The sequence below is a fragment of the Erigeron canadensis genome, chromosome 2 (assembly GCF_010389155.1).
Source record: "Erigeron canadensis isolate Cc75 chromosome 2, C_canadensis_v1, whole genome shotgun sequence".
Classification (NCBI taxonomy): Eukaryota; Viridiplantae; Streptophyta; class Magnoliopsida; order Asterales; family Asteraceae; genus Erigeron; species Erigeron canadensis.
In genome coordinates this window covers 42,786,632-42,811,954 of record NC_057762.1, presented here as the reverse complement: position 1 = coordinate 42,811,954, position 25,323 = coordinate 42,786,632, and the positions used below count along the sequence as shown (strand labels likewise).

General features: G+C 34.7%; 2 protein-coding genes across 3 annotated transcripts; one reads left to right on the top strand and one right to left on the bottom strand.

Moving 5' to 3' along the window:
• Positions 1–925: 925 nt before the first annotated feature.
• On the bottom strand, positions 926–3,051 carry LOC122588307 (pectinesterase-like). Its single transcript, XM_043760420.1, has 2 exons — positions 1,914–3,051; positions 926–1,662 (listed from the first exon to the last, which is right to left on the bottom strand). The coding sequence occupies exons 1-2, from the start codon at positions 3,049–3,051 to the stop codon at positions 926–928; spliced, it is 1,875 nt and encodes a 624-aa protein (XP_043616355.1).
• A 3,990-nt stretch (positions 3,052–7,041) lies between these two features.
• Positions 7,042–25,025, top strand: LOC122587226 (callose synthase 10). 2 transcript variants are annotated; one of them, XM_043759337.1, is made up of 50 exons: positions 7,042–7,426; positions 8,559–8,656; positions 8,844–9,007; positions 9,105–9,228; positions 9,568–9,678; positions 9,798–9,923; positions 10,086–10,175; positions 10,314–10,411; positions 10,493–10,610; positions 10,725–10,853; positions 12,128–12,204; positions 12,280–12,358; positions 12,460–12,552; positions 12,630–12,732; positions 12,818–12,941; positions 13,012–13,198; positions 13,276–13,328; positions 13,433–13,493; positions 13,618–13,699; positions 13,801–13,850; positions 14,000–14,086; positions 14,223–14,308; positions 15,573–15,600; positions 15,685–15,785; positions 15,881–15,962; positions 16,056–16,216; positions 16,321–16,441; positions 16,957–17,054; positions 17,150–17,240; positions 17,313–17,473; positions 17,563–17,672; positions 17,766–17,897; positions 18,003–18,071; positions 18,156–18,321; positions 18,390–18,507; positions 19,817–19,936; positions 20,081–20,196; positions 20,300–20,383; positions 20,685–20,850; positions 20,924–21,100; positions 21,178–21,225; positions 21,449–21,607; positions 21,721–21,834; positions 21,913–22,001; positions 22,111–22,269; positions 22,362–22,464; positions 23,499–23,618; positions 23,724–23,774; positions 23,870–24,049; positions 24,500–25,025. In XM_043759337.1, the coding sequence occupies exons 1-50, from the start codon at positions 7,219–7,221 to the stop codon at positions 24,734–24,736; spliced, it is 5,709 nt and encodes a 1,902-aa protein (XP_043615272.1). In that variant the 5' UTR covers positions 7,042–7,218; the 3' UTR covers positions 24,737–25,025. The 2 variants fall into 2 exon arrangements, with proteins under 2 accessions (XP_043615272.1, XP_043615271.1); XM_043759336.1 differs by having other exon boundaries at positions 18,003–18,321.
• Positions 25,026–25,323: the final 298 nt, after the last annotated feature.

Below are 25,323 nucleotides of genomic sequence, written 5' to 3'. Positions count from 1 at the left end.
ACTAATGGATGCACAATTGCACACTAACACTATGCAGTCTGCTCCCATTCTACAAGAGACCCCTTAAAAGTTAAAACATTTTTTGGTCAAAGACTTGTTACAACATTTGCTGTTTTTGCTCTTCAGGTCATCGTTAGCTTTGGCAACTGATCTTGAATTTAATCAAGGATTCATATAATCGTGTCATGGTTGCATTTCGTTATTTTAACTATATGGTAATTTCAGTGCATTTTTGTATACAACTTTATCATCTGAATTGGATATTATTTGGGTGAATACATGGTCACTAAATACAATACCAGTACATAGGCTACAATAGCTGGGGTGGGCAGGTGTTCGACAGAGATGCAAAAGAAGCCATTATCTTTTAATTAGGGATTAAGGCTTCTAGTTTTGCCTGAAGGAGACCGCTTATAGATTTATTAACCCACTTATCCTCTTTGGGTAAGAGGTGGTGACCCTTTCCAACCTTTTAACATCACAGTCGTTCTTGCTTATGGGCGAGTCTCTATCCAAGAGACCCAAAAGGGAACATGCATCAAAGGAATACAGAATACTAATGACTTGTTTTGGCAGTTAGAATTACGTGATTTGGTTTTCTACTTTTCTGATCAGAATGATCAGGGCAGGACACTGTTTTCGTTGTCAGATTAGGTTATTGTGCATTATCTGTAAAAGAAACTCATCATATATGATTTTGGGAGCTCGGGCCTGCATATTCTACAGTATACGCAGATGTAAGATGTGAATCAATATAAGGGTAATTTTATATGTAAAATATTCTATTCTCAAGATGGAAACTACACCAACAAAAATGTACCGAATTCATATTCACATCTGCTATAAACTCACAAAATTTGTTACAACAGCTTTGAGGTTGTGCTTGTAAATCTGCATAGCTTATTTACGCGAATGAGTGGATTGGTCATTCAACTTCTGCAGAGTTGCCTCCTGTTTTACAGTCTTTAGCATAAAGACCACTACAAAGGGGTAAGTTTGTGGACCTTAACCATTCATTTGCTTCAGGTAAAAACGATTGTATTGAGAACTTATCAACATCTCTACTTGAATTGCTGTGATACCCTGCCCATTGCACCCGCTTCTTTGTATCCGCACCAGGGCCAAAGTTCATATATTCAATGTAATCAATGGTATTGAGGTTGCTGTATTTATCCCATGCACACCAGCCTTGGGGATCTATAATGTCCCCTAGATAGCTCCTCATGACGATGGTCCTGGAATAATTTCTCCATGGCCTACCAAGAAATGTTGAGAAATTAGCCCTATCAGCAATCGAGAATTCTGGTGAAGCCATGATGGTGCAGTACTCTAGTGATATCCCTGTGTTTTGGTTCGGGTCTAATCTTCCTTGTGCGGTGATAACATTTCTCTGACCAAGGATTGGCTTGCGCACAAGTATAAGACATCTATGAAAGATAGCTGCTGCATTGCCAAATATGAAATCAACCGTGCCATGGATGGCACACTCACGATATAGCTGACTGAGAGAGTGAGCATAGAGAGTATCCTGGTTGGAGATAAATTGACAATGATAGAAGGCTGCGTCTGATGTGACCCTAACGGCTACTGCCTGACGCTTCTCAGGCCCAGAGGTGTTGATGATTGTTAGGTCCCTTGCCATAAAGTTATTCCCAATAACAGCTGCATATATACATTCACATTCACAGTCACATATACTGATATACATATACACAAACAATTCTTTTTTTAGAAACACAAATATCTTACATATCCACGAGTATATACGGTTTGTCCAAAATGGGACTTGAACCGATTGTTGGGTTTATGGGTTACCTCACATACCACTAGGCTAAGGCCCTTTGGTGACATATACATATTGTAGATATATTATTCACATAAATTATAGGTTGAAAAGGGAATTGATTGCTTACTTAGTGTGGCAGAAGTGAAGGTGGTATAGCCATCAACAAAGTTTCTGGAACCGGTGAGAATAGTAGAGTTCATCCCTTGTCCAACAAGCATGATGTTAACCTTATTTCTGGGAATGACAAGATTCTCATTGTAGATGCCGGCTTTAATAAGAATGACGAATCTGTTACCAGGGGTTGTTCGGTTAGGGGCGGCTGAAACAGCAGCAGTGATGGTAGTGAAATTACCAGACCCATCCATGGCCACGACAACTGTGGGGCGTGGACGTGGAATCTGCATTAGTCTCCTATGGTCAGCATAAGACATCCAAGACGGTACATGATTATTCAGACCAATACCCACATTGCCATTGGAGAGAAGAAGGCGGGTCGTTGAAATGTGTCGTTGTTGCTGTTGCTCGATGTAGTTGACTATGGCCAAAGAGTTGCTGATCATTCGCATTATGGGTGTTAAAGATTTCTGCAAATAACGAAGGCCAAGACGATGCCCACCAGTACTACTTTGTTTCTGTTGTTGATGATCATGACTCGAATACCGATACGAAGAAGAAGAGAATCCTTCAATGCAGGTGTTTTCGTTAGTCATGGCAGCACTGAGTAGGTTCTTGATGGCGGCATACGGTGGTGGGTATATCGATAACAAGCGTTTAATGGATTCTTGAAGTTCATATAATGTCTGATCAAGCAATTCGATACAGTTATCAACCCAAGAATTCGAATTAGAAGAAAAAGCAGACGAATTTATCAATCTTGAACGTGATCTTGTAACGCTATTGATGGTTTTGTTAATGGAGAAATGCAGAAGTAGTACCAATCTTGTTGATGTATTATCAGAATCTTCTTGGAGATCAAGAATCGAAGAAGAAGAAGAAGAGAATGTGTGTAAACAGAGAGAAGGGTAAAGAGTTATATTAGTACATGTGTTTTTGATAAATGAATGTGGCTCTTGTATAGACACAGAAGAATGGTGGTGGTGATGTGATTTAGAGAATAACAATGGTGAAATAATGAGGATTAACGCTACTGTTATCACTACATGAATTGACCAAGATGTTGATGATGATGGCGACTTTTTGTTGATGGGTGTGACAGAAGAAGATGATGGTGATGATGATGGCGAAGAAGATGACCAGTTCTCCATTCTTGAAATGTTGAACAAACAGAGGAAGAAAAGACGGAATGGTGGGAAATCGATACTGATTTGGTTATCTAATTTGAATGGGTCCTGATATTTACACGGAAAATTTTTATTCATACACATATTAATTTTCTTTTAAGACAATAATACCCCTGCCATTAATGATAATTTATTTATTCACATGGAATAAACTAAGGTCGCGTTTGGTTCATAAAATTTGATGGAATCTGATGGAATTTGAATTGAATTTCATTCCTTAGTATGTTTGGTTGGTTAAAGATGGAGGAATTACATTCCGTTGGAATGTTAACATTCCCTCATTTGATGGAATCTCCATTCCTTGGGATGGGGGAAGGAATCTCATTCCGTCCCTCACTTGAATCTTCAAAAAATCAAAAACATTCCATCAAATTGCATTCCTTCAAATTCCAATTCCTATGAAAGATTTCATTTCTTCCAAAAATATTCCGCGAACCAAACGCGCCATAAAAAAATTCATTTATTAATATGTCATGTAATGCAATAATAAAAGATATATGTGACTTAAAAGAAAACATGTAACTCATTTACATATTTATTAATATATAATTCATTTAAAATAATATAATGATAATTCATTAAAAATAAAAAAAAATTAAAAAAAAGCTTCAAAAAGTTATACAACTTTGTTTATAATACTAAAATGTCATATTTTTACAAACGCTTAACAACATAGATTGAAATTAAAATGTATAAAATTTTTATATATTTTTATAAAAATAAAAGAAAACATGTAACTCATTTACATATTTATTAATATATAATTCATTTAAAATAATATAATGATAATTCATTAAAAATAAAAAAAAATTAAAGAAAAGCTTCAAAAAGTTATACAACTTTGTTTATAATACTAAAATGTCATATTTTTACAAACGCTTAACAACATAGATTGAAATTAAAATGTATAAAATTTTTATATATTTTTAATGAGAAAAGAATTTTCATTAATTTATCACTCTAAATATGCACATAATAGATATTATACATCTTATAAGTATTAACATTGAAATATTTTAAAAATGAAATTACTTGGCTATTTCTTAAAATTTTAACGTATTTTAATTATGTTGAATTAGTAAATATGAATTTATTTATTTTGAACAGCTAACAATTATGATGTAAAACGTACTATAATTAACATTTGTGAATAATGCATATACTAATTATTATATCCAATTTCTTGTATATTAGTGAATAAATAAAAAAATCAAAAAATAAATTAATAAATGATGTCATAAATCATTTAAGTAAAAAAGAAAAAAGTGATAAGAAATTTTTTAAAAATGTCAACTAAGTTTCTTTTTAAAATAATGATGTAAGCAAAATCTTCTTTTATTTATATAATAGATAGATCATTATTATTAGGGAAATAGAATATGAGTCTGTTAGACACTTATGTTGGGTGAAAAACCTCTCATATACCTTTTTTTAAACCATGAAAATCATGGAGGCCAAACATTTATTTGTTGGGTGCTAAATTTAGCAAGTTAGTAGTTACATAAAAAATGGTCTGTTAACTGATAAATTTAGCACCCAACAAATTCATCACATGTTTACTTCATTGCTAAGTTTATACTCCGTATGTAAACACCAAAATTAGCACCCACCAAACCATTTAAAGTGATGATAAAGAAATCTGGACAAATTTAAAAGTTATAAATTTACTTACCGGTTAAGTATTGATTCTTTTCTAAAATGCAACAGTATTACACATAAAAATAAAAAGAAATTGTGGAATAAAAACAATAATAACGGGTGAACTTGTGAAAAACAATAGTAAAATATTATGATAAGTGTAGTTGTGAAAGTAAAAATATTATAATTATCTTCTTTTTCTTTTTTTTTTCCATCTTTTTCAATCTACAAAACTTTAAATTTACGTAAAAATATTATTTGGTGGTAGATGATGATTATTTGGTTAAGTTTTATATTTTTCTAAGTGAAAAAAACTCAAAAGAAAAACTTTAAGAAAATTAACATATTTCATTGATACTTGATACTTGTCATAATTTGATTGGATATTTTTATTTCTTATCAAAAAAATTAGCTAGTAGATATTAATTTACTAAATTGGTTTAAAAAAAAATTATAAATGTTTAAAAGAATGTATACACTCTACAATTAAAACATTTAAGTAAATTAGTAAAGGCAAGGGTGCAGTGCCAAAATTTGACACATTGACAAGTTTTGGTAAGTTGAACATCGAATAAGACGTGCCACGTGGCCGGTTGATTCTCATCCCAAAACTTGTCAAAATATGCCAAAACAAAGGTTGTAGTAAACCAATTATTGTCAAATCTTGCTAAAATGCCAATGGCTGGAAAATGAATCGGTTGCCGGATTTTATAAAAGTGACAATTTTTAAATACAAAATTAATAAACTACTTGGGCTCATAAATTTGGGGTCGGAAATTCGGAAGTTGAAGACGTCATGGCTGCCAACCCGAAAGTTTACCCCGCCAAGATACGCTTCGGATCATCTGAATCCCATATGTACGAACATTTTGTATCATTGCCTATTTAACGTAACACCGACAACCTAATTGTTCAACTATATCATATCCGACATAATACTACTTTTCCAACCACATATTGCTTTAAATGAACAAAAGACGACAACACTACCATGGGAAAAAAAATCGGCAACGCTACCCCAAAGTCAACACTACCAAGATAATCAGAAACATGCAATTAACGACAATATTAACACATATATAATATATATATATATATATATATAGGTTTTAGGTAAAATAAAACAACTATTAAAGTAAAACAAATAAAACAATATGTTTTTCTTCAGTGATAATCACTGTGCATCATGAAAATCATCGTACATCAATTGCTTCGTGAATCTTCATGCATAAATTTAACAATGATATAAGGGTCAAGATCTTGTCTTATTTGTTTTACTTTAATACTTGTTTTACAATACCCAACCCCTATATATATATATATAAGCATGATCATAAGCATAAGTAGAAGCAGTTGATCAGAAAAACCAAAAAGGGCTCACCAGAAAACCGAAACAACACTAACCATAAACCCCAAAAACGGGTCACTGGAAAACCAAAACAAAAGTAACCAGAAACCCTAAAAAGGGGTCGCCAGAAAACGTAAGCAACAGTAACCATAAAACCCAAAAAGGGTCGCCTGAAAGCATGCAACAACAACAATAAATAGAACCCCCAAAAAGAGGTTACCATAAAAGCAACAACATGAATAAACAGAAACCCCCCAAAAAGGGTCATCGTAAAAGTGAACAACCATAACCGACGATGAAAAGAAACCGCCAAAAGGGATTTCAGATGTCGCCGGAATAAGGGTGTAGTACGTTAGGAGCATCGGTAAGTCGTTTCCGACATCTATTTCGTCAATACAAGCCAAGAAAACGATAACACTATCCTCGACAATTAAAAATTTAGGTTTATGTTGGAATGACAATATTGGCACTACAAAAAAAAACACGTAGTACGTTTCCAACGTTCAAAAGAATCAGCCAATATAGCTAATATATATAGCCGATGCAAGTTACTGATGGAATGGGTCCAATGAAGACACCACCACTATCACCAACAACAGTCCTTCACTACCACACTGTTACTTCCACAAAAACAACCATATTGCCCAAGTAATGTATTAGTTTTTTTTAATGTAAAATCCTCCCACCTTACAAAAGTTTTCATAAAGCAAAAATTCATGAGCCACGCTACTTTTAAACCCCAAAGAGCGGGCACCCTAACGTGTCTAGTATCAATCACCTACATTCCCAAACTCATAAACCCATTGCACAATCACAATCCACGCCGCACGATCCCATCTTCCCACCCATCAAACGACCCATATAAAGACACCCCACCCTAGTTACCCTAGTCCACCCCACACACAATCACCACAACGGCTCAGCTCAAATATTCATCCATCCACACTGATCCGAGAAGAACTAGTCTTTGTTAAGTCTTAAACAACACAAGAAATACGCGTAACCTTATTCTTTTCTTCGTTGATTTGAATTGAATTGTCTTCTGAAATATATTATAAATTTATATATATCAATAATAATAAATAACAGTAATAATTCAGATCTAGTAGTGTAATTAGCGGTGGTGAAATTAGGGTTTTAAGAACATGCCGAGAGTGAATGATAACTGGGATAGGTTAGTGAGAGCGACGCTCCGGCGAGAACAGCTCCGTTTAACCGGACAAAGTCATGAGAGAGTTGCTGGTGGACTTGCCAGTGCTGTTCCTGATTCGTTGCAACGGACGACCAATATTAATGCCATCTTACAAGCTGCTGATGAGATTCAAGCTGAAGATGCTCATGTTGCTAGGATTTGTAAGTTGTTACTTCTATCACTTCCAATCTACACACACACACACACTATATATATATATGTATCTATTCATTGTAATATTTTTTATAGACTTAATTTTGTGGATTTTGATGTCAACGGAATTCTGTTTGGTTTTATGTTTATGCATATGTATATTCACTTTCCTTCCTCTATATGTATGTATGTATGTATGTATGTATGTATGTATGTATGTATGTATGTATGTATGTATGTATATGTATTTATTTAAATGTAGATTTTGATGCCTGTGTAATTCTGTTAGGTTTTAGGTTTGTAGTTGGTAAATATAGTTACGTCTATAAATAGATATATGAGTAAAGTGTATTTATATAGACTTAAGTTATGTGGATTTTGCTGCTAATGTAATTCTTGTTAGGTATTGATATGATTGGAAACTAGGAGTTCAGATAGTTTTTTTTCTTCTTCTTAGGTATTCTGTATTCAACAAGAGGATAGTTAAATATGTAGATGAATAGATGGTTAGTGCAACTTTGAATTTCAAGAACATTGAAGTGTTGATTTAAGAGATTATGCATTTAGTTTAAAGATATAAGGGGTTTATGATCTTGATGATATCATAAACCCCTTATATCTTGAAATGGGGGAGTGTTAAAAGTTGATATAATAGTATTGATGTTGCTGATATCATAAATAACTCATTTAACAATCAGTGATTTTTACAAGAGTGATTATTAGGTTGTTGTTGCAGAGAGAAGGTTTTGAGAAACAAATATTATAAAGGTTGGTATTGTGTTATTAGAAATGCTAAATGATCATATACATGGTTTTGGAATATTGTAAGGTACTAAGGTTACATCTTATGGATGTTGTTTGTGAAAGGAAGTACGGAACATATAGTATCTTCAATGCAGTAGTTAGTGTTCTGTGTTATGAATAGATGGGGTGAAGTTAATTGATGAGTTATCTGCTTCTTTAACATGTTCACAGTCCACAAACGTAATTTTTCAAATTCCTGAGATTTTACCTTTGTTTGATATGAATTGACATGACAGAATGTGGCCCCGGTTCCTTTTTTTTTTTGGTTTAAAGATATTGGTGTCTGTACCTCATTATTAATATCTGACTGTAAAACAACACACGTTCAAATCTTAGTGTGTGAGCAGGCATATTCCATGGCTCAAAATCTGGACCCCAATAGTGAAGGAAGAGGAGTTCTTCAGTTCAAGACTGGTTTAATGTCTGTGATCAAGGTATATCAATTATTTGAATTTTCTTGTATGTGTGTGTCTATTGTTATACTGTAGTATCTTTATTCTAATTATATGGCCAAAAACTATGTTTATCGTTCAATATTTATTAGCTTCTGATTCATGGTTTGTATTCTTCAGACTTGTTATAGTAAATGTCTCTAATAGATTAATTTTGAGTTTGTCTCAGCAAAAACTAGCTAAAAAGGATGGAGGGAGAATAGACCGTAACCGTGATGCTCAATACCTGTGGGATTTTTATCAGCGTTACAAGCGAGTACACAGAGTTGATGAAATCCAAAGAGAAAAACAGAAAATGCTGGATTCTGGAACTTTCAGTGCGGATATGGGAGGGTATGCTTTCGACTTCCGTTCATTATTCTGTTGGTAATATAAATAGTTTCAATTCTTAAAATGAAAGTCTTAGTAGAACTTCTAATATGGTTTTCAGCTTGGGGTTGAGATCTGAAGAAACTAAAAAGGTACTTACCACACTGAGAGCCCTTGTGGAGGTAATGGAGGCTCTTAGCAAAGACATTCCTCCCGATGGAGTTGGAAGATTAATTATAGAAGAGGTATATGTTCTCTCTCTCTCTCTCTCTCCTGCATATCAATACCCTTGTGCTTCTAAATTTTTCTACACAATTGACCCTGATAATTTTTATAATTTTCTGTGTTTGACAATTTGACCTCTATATGCTCTTTTTACCTTCTTCAAGCACCTTAATACTCATAGATGAGCGTAAGGGTGTAACATACTTGTCTATAAGAGTAACAGCTTCATGGAATCTTGATTATCACTATGAATTCATTGAAGCTGACAGATGTCAAGAATCGTTATATCTATTGATTGGTTAAGTATGTGTTATCTTATACTTTTTGATTTACTTGTGTATTTTATGTGTCTATCTTAGGTAAAAAGGTTGAAGAAAGTAGACAAAGGATTGTCTGAGGATTTAATACCTTACAACATCGTTCCTCTAGAAGCACCATCTCTGACAAATGCGATTGGGTTCTATCCAGAAGTGAGCATATGACAACCTTGGTTCTAATTTTGTTTTACATATCGTTTTACATAGCAATACACAGTATTTTTGTGATTCGTCTTCCTGTGACAGGCTTCATGTCTTAATTTGTTTTGCAGGTTAGAGGTGCAGTATCAGCACTTAGATATAACGAGCAATTTCCCAGGCTTCCAGCTGATTTTGAGGTTCCTGCACAACGTAGCTTAGACATGTTTGATTTACTGGAATTTGTGTTTGGTTTTCAGGTTTGGGTTCTTTCATATTTTTTTTGGTGCGTAATTTATGTTGGCTGTATGCTAATAAATATTGTGACCCGTCTTTTGCTTTCTTTGCTGCTTAGTCAATTGCTTTCTGCCTATATTTTGTGGCTCTAGTTTTTAATAATAATTGTGACAATTTACGTGCAGAAAGACAACATCAGGAATCAGCGTGAGAATGTTGTTCTATCTCTAGCAAATGCACAATCTCGACTTGGCATACCTGTTGAAGCTGATCCAGTGAGTGGCCTTGTTTATGTGTCTGAACATTTCTCTAAGTTTTTCTCAAGTATTTTGTCAAGGTTTTTTCATTCAAATTCAATTAGCTTGTACACCATTATTGGAATGGTGCTGATGTGTCATTCATACCATTCTTAGAAAATAGATGAGAGAGCTGTCACAGAAGTTTTTCTGAAGGTGCTGGATAATTATATCAAATGGTGCAAGTATCTGCGTAAACGTGTTGTCTGGAATAGGTGAGTTTATATGCACTGCTGTCACCTTTTGTATTATGTTCACATACGTTGCTAATTTTAATGGAAAATTGATTTCAACAGTATACAAGCCATTAATAAGGACAGGAAGCTTTTCTTGGTTTCATTATACTTTTTAATCTGGGGTGAAGCTGCAAATGTGCGGTTTCTTCCAGAATGTATTTGTTACATATTCCACCATGTAAGCCTCTTGTCTCTGTTGGTTGATCAGTTTCTAAGTCAGTACATCCTTCATACTTATTTTAATCTTTTTTAGTGAATATTATGTAAATTAATGAATACCTGTAAAATTTAGATGGCCAGGGAGTTAGATGCAACTTTAGATCATGGAGAAGCCAGCCCTGCTGCTAGTTGTATTGATGAATCTGGTTCAGTGTCATTTTTGACAAAAGTCATTCAACCAATATACAACACACTGTCAAAGGTCGGTGAATATCTTTATATCTGTTACTAAAAAAATCCTTAAGTACACTGGTTTGGAATTAATTGACTAATAGCTTATGGCACCCACTCATAGTTATTAGACTTGTACGAGTTGAGTCAAAACGTAGTGAAAATATGACTCAGACATGGACTCGGATCAGCTTTTTACTCAGGTTGTCTTGCACAAATCATGTTGTGACTCAGTCTGTATTGTTTCGTATCGGGAATCGGACGAGTCACAAAAAACCCTCTTTTGTCTAGTGTTAATAGATTCCGGTGTCTATTTGGAGGTCTTCGGCAGCGCTCTCTCTTCTCAGATGGGATTTGTTTGTGTGTGTACTAAGTTTTTTCACACAGACTTCAGTAAGTTATAGAATAAGTTGGATCTTACTAAGTTTTTTCACACAAACTTCAATAAGTTGTAGAATAAGTTGGATCTGAAATCTGGGATCTAATTATTTATGCTTTCATGGATGAAGAGAAGAAGAAGTAAATGAGAGCAAACATGCTTTCATGTTGCTGTACTTGATGAAAGAGATGATGTGTTTAGTGTGATTTCTTGTGGGAAATACTTCTACTGGGAAGAGACGAGAAATTGGGTGGGTAGATGGCTAAGGAACAACAGTCAATATATTATGTATCTATTTTTTTAAAAATTAAAATATATGGAAATCTGGTGGGCCCGGGAACTTGGTGCATCATAACTATTTTCTTCATTTATAAAAGCATGATAATATTAACTACAATTTTTTTTATGGAAGGTACAAGTTTTTTATGCACATTAACTACAACCCTTAGGGCTGTATATAACATTTTCCTAATAGTAATAGGGTAATATTAGGTTTGCCATAAATGCTCTTTAATATAAGAAATTATTTACTAATAAATAAACGCTTAGTCTGTAAAAAGAAAAAGTATGAAAATTAGTAAGAAAAGTCGACATTGTTAATAAATGTGATAAGATTATCTATATGTATGTTTTTACACATACATTATGTATTATAGCTATATAATTTCTATTTCTATCACTCATGATATGAGTCACGATTGAAAACTTCACAAAACGAGTTGACACTTGAGTCACGAGCTAACAGCTATCACTTAATTGTATGTTCCATAGAGCAAACTGATGCATGGTTTCTTGGTATTTACTGTGGATATAGTTTTCGCTGTTTCCTCCATATCATATCAGATTAAAAATCCAATTTATCGTGTCTGCTGCTTTTTGTCATTTTATGCTATCACTGATTTTGGATGTATATATTGTTTCGACAGGAAGCTGAAAGAAACAATAATGGGAAAGCTGCCCACTCGGCATGGCGCAATTATGATGATTTCAATGAATATTTCTGGTAGGTTTTGTGAAATGTTACTCTTACTTTAGTAGTTTAGTATATGTTTGGAGCTTATACTTTATATAATTTCAGGTCACCTGCCTGCTTCGAGCTGAGCTGGCCTATGAGGGAGGAGTCACCATTTCTTCGTTTGCCCAAAAATACAAAAAGGGTTGGTCATTGCCTTTTGTTTGTAGTCAGCCATCCATCTAGTCTTTATATCGTGATCTGGTTTTATGTGGTCATCCTTCTAATTCCCTCTCGTTAAATCAGACTGGGAAAAGCACTTTCGTTGAGCATCGAACGTTTCTCCACTTGTATCGTAGTTTTCATCGTATGTGGATATTTTTAATTGTCATGTTCCAGGTACACTTTATTATCCATAACCATCTTTCTTACATGAAGTTCGATAATGATTAGTAATCCTTTTCATACTTTTTCAGGGATTGACAATCATAGCATTCAATGATGGCAAGTTAAACCTTGATACTTTCAAAACACTGCTAAGCATTGGTCCAACCTATGCTATCTTGGAATTTATAGAATGTGAGCAGTAGTTTATTTTGCGACTCTGTTATCTCACTAGTTCCGTTTTTGCCACTATTCTTATATATTCTTGCTATTGGTGTAGGCTCACTGGATGTACTCTTAATGTTTGGGGCTTACAGCACAGCAAGAGGGATGGCTATCTCAAGGCTGATTATTAGGCTCTTCTGGGGTGCCTTGAGCTCAGTTTTTATAACCTATGTATATGTGTAAGTCTGTAATTATCTGTCTCTAATACCATTCTATGTGTTTTTGCTGTTGACCATATTCTTTGCGCAGAAAACTTATGGAGGAAAGAAAAGACAATACCTCAAGTTCTATGTATTTTCGAATATATTTGCTTGTGGTGGGTATATATGCTGCTATCCGCGTAATTTTCGCATTATTACTAAAAATCCCAGCCTGTCATTCTTTGTCTGAAATGTCCGATCAACCGTTCTTTCAATTTTTTAAATGGATTTATGAGGTATCTTTCTTGTCATGTAACTTCGGTTTCTGGTATACCTATAAATCTTCAGCTTTATGAATTTTTGTGTCATATAGGAGCGGTATTTTGTTGGACGTGGTCTTTACGAGAGACCAATGGATTACCTAAGGTTTGATTACATTGTTTTCCATCTTTTGATAGCTTCAGGTACATTCAAAGTTAAAAAGATTGCTCGGTTCTTAACTACATAACGATTTTGCTCAATGTTTGCAGATATGTGCTCTACTGGCTGGTGATCTTTGCTTGCAAGTTCACTTTCGCCTATTTTTTACAGGCAAGTTGTGGGGCATTATGTCAAAATTTGGCAGTCTGTATATGAGTAGTGTCATTCTATATCGTCCATTAAGTAGTGTTAAGGTACATTCCCATCACTTTGATGTCTGATTTCAATTTTCTAGATTAAACCATTAGTTGATCCCACCAACATTATCAAGGATCTTCCCTCACTGCAATATTCCTGGCATGATTTTGTCTCAAAGAGTAAGTGTTGAGTTATCTCTGTAATTTTCTTCTTAGAACATTACTTCTTGAACAATTAATTTCCCGTATTTACCTTGTTTCTATTTTTTGGCGTTTGGCAGACAATAATAATGTTCTAACTTTAGTTAGTATATGGGCTCCTATAGTGGCTGTGAGTGATCTTCTCTTTCCCAACATCCTGCTAGCTTTCAATAAATGTTTATTTTTGTTAGAAATTTTCATATTTAACTAAACTTGAGTTCTATTATCTTGTTTGGTCACACTAATTGAGTGATACTGTCATTATTCTTGAATGTTCAGATTTATATCATGGACATTCATATCTTTTACACTCTTCTATCCGCAATCGTTGGTGGTGTAATGGGTGCACGTGGGCGATTAGGCGAGGTATGAATAATCTATCTCTGGGATTTTCTTTCTCTTTGGGTTCTCCTAATTAAAAGTTTTTGCGAGTACAAGTCTATCTACTTCCAAAAAGGTCAAGTTTGTTGATGATAAATACCACACGTTTTCTTCTGTGTAGATTCGTTCAATTGAGATGGTACATAAACGGTTTGAAAGCTTCCCAGAGGCCTTTGTTAAGCAACTTGTATCTTCACAAGCAAAGAGGTCAGTGCCTATTTGCCATGTATACCATAGTCTTTCTCTTAATATTATACACTAAATTTAACAGCTTCAAAGTTAACAAAATCAGTGCATGATTATCTTGTTGTTGGAATGAGCATATGGCCCAGAGTACCGTGTACCGGTATTGAAATTAGTCCCAAAAACATAAATGGTACTGGGACCGGTACCACACTTTGATTTATTTCTGGGATCAGTACTGGTACTCAAAAATTCCCCCCCAAAACCTAAAGAATTTCTGAAACACTCGATGTGCCGTACCATATAGACGTGCGGCGCGTTGGAGAATACTGAAAGGGAAAGAACACACCCACAACGCGTTAGGCAACTATAGCTAGACTCAATGTGTGTGATGTTCTTCTTTACTTTCTCCCTAACACTTCAACCTCTAGATCATATACGTTCAACTTCCATATCTTTCAAAACCCCAAACAAAAACTTTAAGGTTTGCCAGTCAAAAATTATCAGACTAGACAAATCACATGCATTAAGCATAGCTGCATAGCTATGGGCAAATTAGGTTTTACATGCTTAACCATGCTGATCTATTCAGTGGACACTAGGACCACCCCTTGATTGAGTATTAGGTATAATAGTAAAAATTACCAATGTCATTAATAGCTTGTACAAATTTGTGATGCACTAGAATTGTTAATGTAGAATTAAGATAAGTATGCATCACCTCATCAAAAGGAAAAAAAGTCATTTTGGCGCATAAGGACAAACCTTCACAAGATGTATATTCAATAGCTCAACAGAAACATCAACGTGTGCGTCTCACCATTTGAGGTGCCCCGCAGTTATGAAAAGCCGGTGGTAGGCCGGTTTTGGTACTGAAATACTGGTCTGTACTGGTTCGCTACTAGTCTCTTATTTACCGGTTTTGAGTTTTTGGGTTAATTTTGGGGCCTGTACGGCGGCATCATTAGTATGGTACCTGGTCCCACTCTTATCCCCACCTTGTTGTATTGCTCCTGGATATTTTAAGCTTTTGTATTGTCCATTGACATATGAGGTGGCTGTTGGCTTTTCTAATTTTCAATTGTTTGGTTCTGGCATATTATCTCGTTCAAGGAAATTGTTGTCTGTCGACCATTTTGCCTTTGACACAACTTCCACCTTGATGTCTGTAGTTTTAGCTTCAATGGAAGACATTTTCCCTATTGACAAGGCGGAATATAAATTATTTTTTCCCATTGATATCTTACTATTCTTTCTGATATTGTGCCTGACATTGTGTTTCTTCCAGGATGCCAACCAACGGACAAGCAATTCAGGTTAGGTGTCTATATCGAGTTGATGTCAGATTTGAACTATATTTTCGTAGCTTATTTTTTATGCATGTATTATTTTATTTGCAGAGTCCTGAAGAGAATAATGACAAGACCTATGCCGCCCAGTTTTCCCCATTCTGGAATGAGATCATCAAAAGTCTGCGTGAAGAAGATTACATCAGTAATAGGCAAGTGGCAGCAGTGTGGTTTCTCATTTTCAGAGTCCATTCTCTTTCTTGCCTACTTGTATAAAATGTGTCAAAATTTGTTATTACTTTTTCAGGGAAATGGACCTGCTTTCTATGCCAAGCAACACTGGAAGTCTTAGACTAGTTCAGTGGCCATTGTTTTTGTTAAGCAGCAAGGTAATCTTACTTAGAAAGTTGGAGTAATTAACATCTATTAGATCATTCATTTGTTACATGTCTTCATATGTTGACCCTTGATTATGTTGTTAGATATATTTGGCGATTGACTTAGCAATAGACTGTAAAGATACTCAAGCAGATCTTTGGAGTAGAATTATCAAGGATGAATATATGGCATATGCTGTACAGGAGTGCTACTACAGTATTGAAAAAGTTCTACTTTCTTTAGTCGACGGAGAAGGAAAGCTCTGGTTCGTTTCCATACAATTATGTTTTAAACGTTCTTAATTTGTTGTATTAAATACGTTGCTTCTTTATTTCATCCTTTTTATTAACTAACTTTGCTTTCTTGCAGGGTTGAAAGGATTTTCCGTGAGATCAACAATAGTATGATGGAAAATTCGCTTGTCATGACTTTACATCTTAAAAAGCTTCCTCTAGTGTTATCAAGATTTAGTGCGCTGACTGGTCTTCTGGTAATATAAATTATGTATAGAAGTCTCAATACCTTTATTAGTTAATTTAAATATAAGCAGAACCTGACTGAATGAACGTCACTTACAAGCCCTTGGATCATATAATAACTAAATCCCACCCCAAAACTTCCATCTACTTTTTTAACAGCAAAACTCAAACACCTTGCTCAGGCTTACACTTAAAATCTTCATGTCCTGTTTTAGATTATTGCACTTCAACTTCGGTACATCATGTCGTCCTCCTGTCTGAATTAATAGTCATAAAATCGTGTCATTTTTTGGAATAGCGAAAATAGCTGACTTCATGTTCGCGCACAAGATGTGCACACATGCTTCTACATCAGAAAGGGGAGCATGCCTTGCTGCAAGATTTGACAGCAAGTTTTTGCTTACCTCTCTTGTGTATTGATGTGTGTATTTATTGACATATATACATGTCCCACTTGTGTATCAATATGAAACTATAGTCGAGCATGTATGTATTGTGTAATACATCTTAAAAACTGTTGTATCAGATCATGGACGAAACACCTCAACTAAAAAAGGGGGCCGCTAAAGCTATATATGAGTTATATGAGGTGGTTGCTCAAGATCTTTTGTCTGATGATCTAAGGTTTGTCGTTTATAACTCAAGAATTTCACTTTGGTTAACTACTAAATGCTACACTGTTTATTTACATCGAGATTAATAAGGTTATTATTTGTCAGTGATCAGATTGAGACATGGAATATCGTGGCAAGGGCAAGAAATGAAGGACGCCTATTTTCTGATATCAGATGGCCTAGAGATCCTGATATTGTAAGCTGCTTTACTTTCTTTGATTATTATGATAAGTCCAGTTCTATTTAACACAATTTAAATCGACCTCAGAAGGAGCAGGTGAAGCGATTGCATCTGCTTCTAAAAGTAAAGGATTCAGCTGCTAATGTCCCTAAGAATCTTGAAGCAAGAAGAAGATTAGAGTTCTTTACAAATTCTCTCTTTATGCATATGCCTCAAGCAAAACCAGTTAGTGAAATGATGTCATTCTGGTATGTATATTTTGGTTTTGAATAGCTAACGTATTCCCTTTGCTCGTCTAGATGACTGATCTGAATGTTTTACGGTCTTTTTGGAACAGCGTCTTCACCCCATACTACAGTGAGACTGTACTTTATAGTTCCCATGACTTATGGGAAGAAAATGAGGATGGAATATCAACGATCTTTTATCTACAGAAGATTTTTCCTGGTAGTTGTTTAAAAAGTTAACTTTCATGATATAAATATTGTTGGAGGATACATCCTCTTGTGATATGTAGCTTATACAATATTTACTTTCTAGATGAGTGGGAAAATTTTCTGGAACGAATTGGGCGTGGTAACGCTGGAGATGTGGATATCCAAGATAGTCCTACTGATGCATTGGAGCTTCGGTTTTGGGTATCTTATCGAGGGCAGACCCTAGCTAGGACTGGTTAGATTCTCTGATACTTGTTTAATGAAATTAAAGTTTGATTGAAAATGTTGTATAATATGATCATTGACATTGGATTATCGTGTACCATCTTTTGGCATACAGTGCGTGGTATGATGTATTACAGGAGGGCTTTGATGCTTCAAAGTTATTTGGAGAGCAGATCATTAGGAGGTACTTTTTTATTGGGTTCTATGGCTGATATGATTAGGATGCTTAGGAAAGGCCACTCAAGTTATAGTTTTACTTATTTTACAGTTGGGAATCCTCAAGCCTCCCTTTCTCCTCAAGGCTTTGAATTGTCACGTGAAGCTCGAGCTCAGGCAGATATAAAATTCACATACGTTGTTTCATGTCAAATCTATGGACAACAAAAGCAACGGAAAGAAAAAGAGGCTGCTGATATTGCTCTTTTGCTTCAAAGGTAACGAATGCTGGTATTCTGCTATTACTTTGGCTTTATTTATGTTGTTTTTCCCTTCTTATTTATAGGAATGAGGCACTTCGAGTTGCTTTCATACATGTGGAAGAGAGTGCCGGACTTGATGGAAAGATTGTTAAATCGTTCTATTCGAAGCTTGTGAAAGCTGATATACAAGGAAAAGACCAGGTATATGAAGCTTTTTCTAGAAATTTTTTCCACACATCGTTCTCTATTAAGGCCAATGGCTTAGGCTTGATTTTGGGATGATCTGTTGATATGGTTCTGTTTGCTTATAACTTAATTGGAACAATACTAGTTTACTACCTCATGCACCTTACTTCTATGCACATATTGACAATTTAACCATCTTTATGGCTTATGCAGCACAGTAGAATTTAACTAACCTTTATTTTCACTACTTTTTATAGACTTTTATCTGCACCATAGATGGATATGAAACTGTATAGAATTATTAAGTCCTTGAAACAAAGTCTTCTATGTGGTTAGTTTACCATTTCACCTTTTATTAAAGCCACTTTGCCGTTTGTCCTCTGTGAATGGAAAATGTTGAAGAAAATTATATTGTTCAGATTCAAATTCACATAGCCTAATGGAATTATATTGTGTGTGTAGAATCGTGAGAATATAGAGTTTGTGTTAGATCACATATATATTAAGTTGATTCACATTTGAAAAGTCATAAGTTCATATGGTAACAAAACAAATCTTTAAAGCATAAATTTAGCTCTTCATCATATGTGAACATATGAAATTAGCTTTTTACAGTGTTGTAAATAAAGGTTTTAAAGGCCGTAATGTGAACTATATATATTTATTATCAATCTATCTTAATTCCCCACACTTTCATATATCCAGCTTTAGTCCCTCTAATCCAATCTTCATCTTTTGTTATTATTAGTCCCTCAACAGACAATCCCCAATATTTTGCACTTAAACACACTAAGTTAATACATACATATAATATTGAAAGTTAAAATTTTTAAATTTTAGTTTAATATGGTTATTGACTTATTTTTTTTAGTATATTGCTAATATATATATATATATATATATATATATATATATATATATATTTCTTTAAAATAAATTCCTTTATAATGAAATTTATATGTACTTTTTCATGTTTTAATAAACTTTTATGTTCTCATAAGAACAATTGTTATACATCTAAATGAATTCAATCACATGTGATCTAACACGTACTTCAAGAGTTTTCTTACAAAAAAAGGGTTCTGTAATGAACCTAACCATATATATATATATATATATTACTTGCTAAGTTTATAACAATAGTTAGCTTATTTATGATAAGTGGTGAACAATATTTATGTTGATTGGTGACAACACTAAGACTTCATCTGCTAGTTAGACCAAGTTGTTAATCGGGTTTACTGGAAATTGTATGTATCAGTTCATAAGTTAGTTTTCATATCATTTATTGTCTGAAATTTAAATCCAACATAATACATTTTAGGAAATATATTCCATTAAACTTCCCGGAGATCCGAAACTTGGAGAAGGAAAGCCCGAGAATCAGAACCATGCGATAGTTTTCACTCGTGGAGAAGCAGTCCAAACAATTGACATGAACCAGGTATTGGTTTTATTTCTTATAAATATTGTGTGGTGTCATGTTAAATGCTGATGTCAGGCATACACTATAACTATGATTGGTTCCAGATCAGTGCTTTGATTAATGTCTCATAACTAGCTTTATTGTTTCCTAATTGTGTTGAAGGACAATTACCTTGAAGAGGCAATGAAAATGAGGAACCTTCTTGAGGAGTTCAGAGGGAATCACGGCTTACGCCCTCCAACTATTCTTGGTGTTAGAGAACACGTGTTTACCGGAAGGCATGTCTGATTATTTTTAGTCATCTCGTCATTTACATAATTAACACATAAATTTATTATTTTCCTTTTAATATTGTTTAATGCTTCTTTTGATATGCTGCAGTGTCTCCTCTCTGGCGTGGTTTATGTCCAATCAAGAGACAAGCTTTGTAACATTGGGACAACGCGTTTTAGCATACCCTCTCAAGTAAGCTGTTTACAATCTGCATATTGTTATTGAATAATTAGCTTGTTATTAAATATTTAGCATTTGTACCCTGAAGCTTGCTTTGTGTACACTAGTTGATTAGTGACTACTTTTTGTCATATAGTTGCAAATATGTGTTAAAAGGTAGAAGTGATTTCCATATTCCCATTATCTGGAGTTTGTTGCGTATTATCATAATTAGATACATATTATAAATCCATTGTTACCATTGCATCCCATGTTTTCTAATAAACTTAAAAAAAGGATATCTTGATGGTTAGATGGTTGGTTTATATTGCAGAGTGCGGATGCATTATGGACATCCTGATGTTTTTGACCGAATATTTCATATATCTCGGGGTGGAATAAGTAAGGCATCACGTGTTATTAATATTAGTGAAGATATATACGCAGGGTTTAATTCCACTTTGAGGCAGGGCAACATCACTCACCATGAATATATTCAGGTTTGTGGAAAATGCTGTTGAATATTTCTAACAGTGGTTTCCATTAAGGGATGGCTAATATTTTTATTTGTAGGTGGGTAAAGGGAGAGACGTTGGGTTAAACCAAATCGCCCTGTTCGAAGGCAAAGTTGCTGGTGGAAATGGAGAGCAAGTCTTAAGTAGGGACGTTTATAGAGTTGGTCAACTCTTTGATTTTTTTAGAATGCTTTCTTTCTACTTCACCACCGTTGGCTACTACGTATGCACGATGGTAAGATATTTTTTAAATCTTTGACGGGTACATCTTATAAACATTTCTTTTTGATGGAAGTCTTGTTTTAAATGCAGATGACAGTTCTTACCGTATATATATTCTTGTACGGGAGGGCATATTTGGTAAGTTACTTTGCTATCTATTCTCTGATTTAAGGTTAAGTTTTTGAGTAGTAACCTACAAACACTATATGTAACCTTACATTGGTATTTTTATTCACCTACGTCGTTCCAGGTTTCCTTTATTCTATTCAGTATGAAGGCATCATATCAAATACAACCTCTTAGTTTTTTGTAGGCATAATTCGCTTTGACTTTTAAGGCATCATTGTGTCTTAAATTACAGGCTTTCTCAGGACTTGATCAGGGAATCAGTCGTAGGTCAATGCTGCTTGGTAATACTGCGTTCAATGCAGTATTAAATGCTCAATTTTTGGTTCAGATTGGAATATTTACCGCTGTTCCAATGATTATGGGTTTTATACTCGAACTTGGATTACTGAAGGTTTGTTCAAGCATATTGAATACTATTAAGGCTGGTCAGGTTTCTTTAGTTTCTGAGATTCCCATGACAGCACAACAACATGAAAATGATGTTCACTACTGTTTATACTGCAGGCCATTTTCAGTTTTATTACGATGCAGCTTCAGCTATGCTCTGTATTCTTCACCTTCTCATTGGGTACCAGAACTCATTATTTTGGGCGAACATTATTACACGGTGGTGCTAAGGTATTTGTAAAGCTACTTTGTGTGTGCAAGTATCTTTTAAACTTTTGAGCATGGGAGTTACATTCCTATATTCTGCAGTACCGGGCGACTGGTAGAGGTTTTGTCGTGCAACATATCAAATTTGCTGATAACTACAGGCTCTACTCAAGAAGTCATTTTGTGAAGGCGTGAGTAGTCTATTTGTATACCTATCTCCATGTTCTTATATATTGCAATTGTGAAATGTTTATGTCTTTATGAAATGTGAACTTATAAATTTTCAAAAATTTTATACAGCCTGGAAGTTGCATTGCTTCTTATCGTCTATATTGCCTATGGCTACACTCAAGGTGGGGCTGTTTCATACATTTTGCTGACGTTGAGCAGTTGGTTCCTAACCATATCGTGGTTGTTTGCTCCCTATATATTCAACCCGTCGGGCTTCGAGTGGCAAAAGTATGTTCTTATCAATACCTCTGTCCTACTTCCAAGAACTTTTGTTCTCAAAATTTAAGGTTCAGATTATAATTATGCTACCATTTGAGCAGGACGGTGGAAGATTTTGATGACTGGATTAATTGGCTTTTCTATAAAGGTGGAGTTGGGGTCAAAGGTGACAACAGCTGGGAATCCTGGTGGGATGAAGAACAGGTTTGTTGTTGCATTATGTTTTTGGTTTTTAATGCAATTTAGGAAATACAACTGTTAGTGGGTGTTCAGTATCACTTACTAATTCCTGATAGTAATAATCTTAGTTGTTCAGTCACTTCACATTGGAAAGCTGGCCCAATGTGTGACTTGCTAGTATGTAAAGGTAGAAGACGTTTAATCTTGCTGATATTTGTTGTGCCGCACCATTGCCCACATGTTTCCTCTCTTATTACTGAGTTTTCTTAGGTTACATTTTCACTAAGATGCGAGCAACCAAGAAGGTTTGTTAGTGCTGCAGCATTCTTTGTGCTTTAACAGCAAAAGCAAATTATCCTGTTGGATCATAGAAACTTTGCCTAGAAAATAAACATGATAAGAAAGAGGCTATCTTTTTTCTCGGGTTAAGGTATTCTTTATGTTATAGTCAATATGAAAAGCAATAACCTAGGGTAAGGTTTAAGGGTACATTTTAGTGTTTAACTGTTAGATTGATATCTCTCAAATTTTTTATGTGAATAATATAGTTTTTACGAGAAAAACTAACAATAGGATGCTAAGTACACCAAAAATAAAATGCTACACAACCTAAAAATAAAATGTATGTTCCCAGGTTTATATAAACTGCACCCCACCGATAAACCATTGCAAAGAAATGTGTGTGTGTGTGTGTGTATGTGTATTGTGGCCAATGGGTTGGTGGCCCATTGCTAAGGTTTTTGACCTTGGGGGACTCCACCTAGGTTCGAGTCTCACTCTCCACTTATATATAGAATATTATTAATGTATATATAATATGTTTTTAAAAATTCTTATGAATCATCTCGTGAGTTAAATTACAAGTTGACAACTAGTATATAATAAGTAAATTAGTTATTATTGTTATTTCTTTTAATTTTATTTCTTTTATTGTCTTTCATCTGTTCGGTAACCCTAAGAAGCATGTTTAAGTTTAAAATCGATGTTGTGTCTCGTCATCTTGCTTCCCTGTTTGTGTTTTAAACATTTAATCTTTATCTATCTTATTTTCTTGCCAGGCACACATCCAGACACTCAGAGGCCGGATACTTGAAACTATCTTGAGTTTGAGGTTTTTTTTATTTCAATACGGGATAGTTTACAAGCTTGAGCTCACGGGAAAGGATACATCATTAGCGGTACCATCTTGGAACATGCTTTGTTACAAAACTAATTTGTAGTCATGATATTCAAGGTTGGTGTTTTATTATATATTTTATTCTGACATTACTTATTTTGTTTAGCTATATGGCTTCTCATGGGTGGTGTTAGCCGCATTTGTCATGATATTCAAGGTTAGTTGTTGTATTATATATTTGCTTAATGGCTTTACTTCATTATTTATCTTGTTAATGGCTCACGTGAATCAAATTATAAACATATTTTGCAGATTTTCACCTTTAGCTCGAAGACGTCCGGATTCCAGCTGATCATACGATTAATGCAAGGAGTTACAGCTTTGGGTCTTATTGCTGCCCTTATTCTCGTTGTCATCTTTACAGGACTATCTGTTTCTGACTTGTTTGCCAGCTTCCTTGCGTTTGTTGCCACGGGTTGGGCCATCATTTGTGTAAGTTTAGTGCTAACTACGCTATAATTTTTTTGTTATAAATCATTACTAATGTTTTAATTACAAGAAGCGAGGAATCAAAGAGTGCATAATCATTCCTTTAATTAATCATTCTTATACGAAGAGTATGCATTGCTCTAAACTTTGTCAATGATCTTTAGCCTGAGTTTCTTAGAGATTGCAAAATGGGCAGGGTGATAAAAACGGGTTGGGTTTCACCCCAAAAACACTTCTATCCACATATATTTAGTTAGCATGTCAAATATGATTACAACAGTTGTATTGCTATAAACATTCTTTATTCAAAGTCATTTAGTGAGGTTCTATGCTTGGAATGTACACTTTGGGTGACTTTTGGTCCCTGTGATCCGTATTCTTTTTAGATAATATTTTTTATACTTGTCTGGCCCATTAGAGATAAAAATAACCCTTCATGATGACAATGAACAGTTGGCGGTTGCATGGAAAAGAATTGTGAGGAGATTAGGATTATGGGATTCAGTAAGAGAATTTGCAAGAATGTATGATGCTGGAATGGGTATGATCATTTTTGCACCTATAGCGATGTTATCATGGTTCCCATTTGTTTCCACGTTCCAGTCTCGACTCCTCTTTAATCAAGCATTCAGTCGTGGGCTCGAGATTTCTCTTATCCTTGCTGGAAACAAAGCTAATGTTCAGGCATAAATCTACCCAAAATGCGTACATGTATCTAACCCTGTAGAGACTCTGTTTAGCTTTTCTATGCAATTTTGTAATCTTTTTGTACCTTAGTGTACATGAGATGAGGCGATGTTTGAATGGGTCCTTGTGAATATTTTTAGATGTAAGGCTTTGCTTCTTTTAAGCGTTTTTGTTCTACTCGTGGAATTTGGTGCTCAGTGGTTACGAGAAACAAGAGGGAAGAGCTGTACAATTACATAAAAAATTTAAGAGCTTAGAGTTGTTTTAAACTCTAAACTTGATTTTTTCTGTTTCAGCAGTTTGAAATTTCAATATTACATCACATATGCACATGTAAGCCTGGTCTGAAAAAGGAAGGGGGGCTGAGAAGTAAGCCCAGCGGAGCAACAAAGTTAAACCCGCCGGCCCGTTACTCTTTCGGGTGGGTTGGTTCGGGCGGGTCTGCACTGAGTTGCAGGTTTTTGCCAGTTTTCGGGTCATATGCTCATCCTACTACATTTGGCTAAGTTGAATGCTACAAACTTCGTCCATGTGGTTTGTAGTACGAAATACGAATCATCCCTTCCACTCGAATATAAAAAAAGTCATCA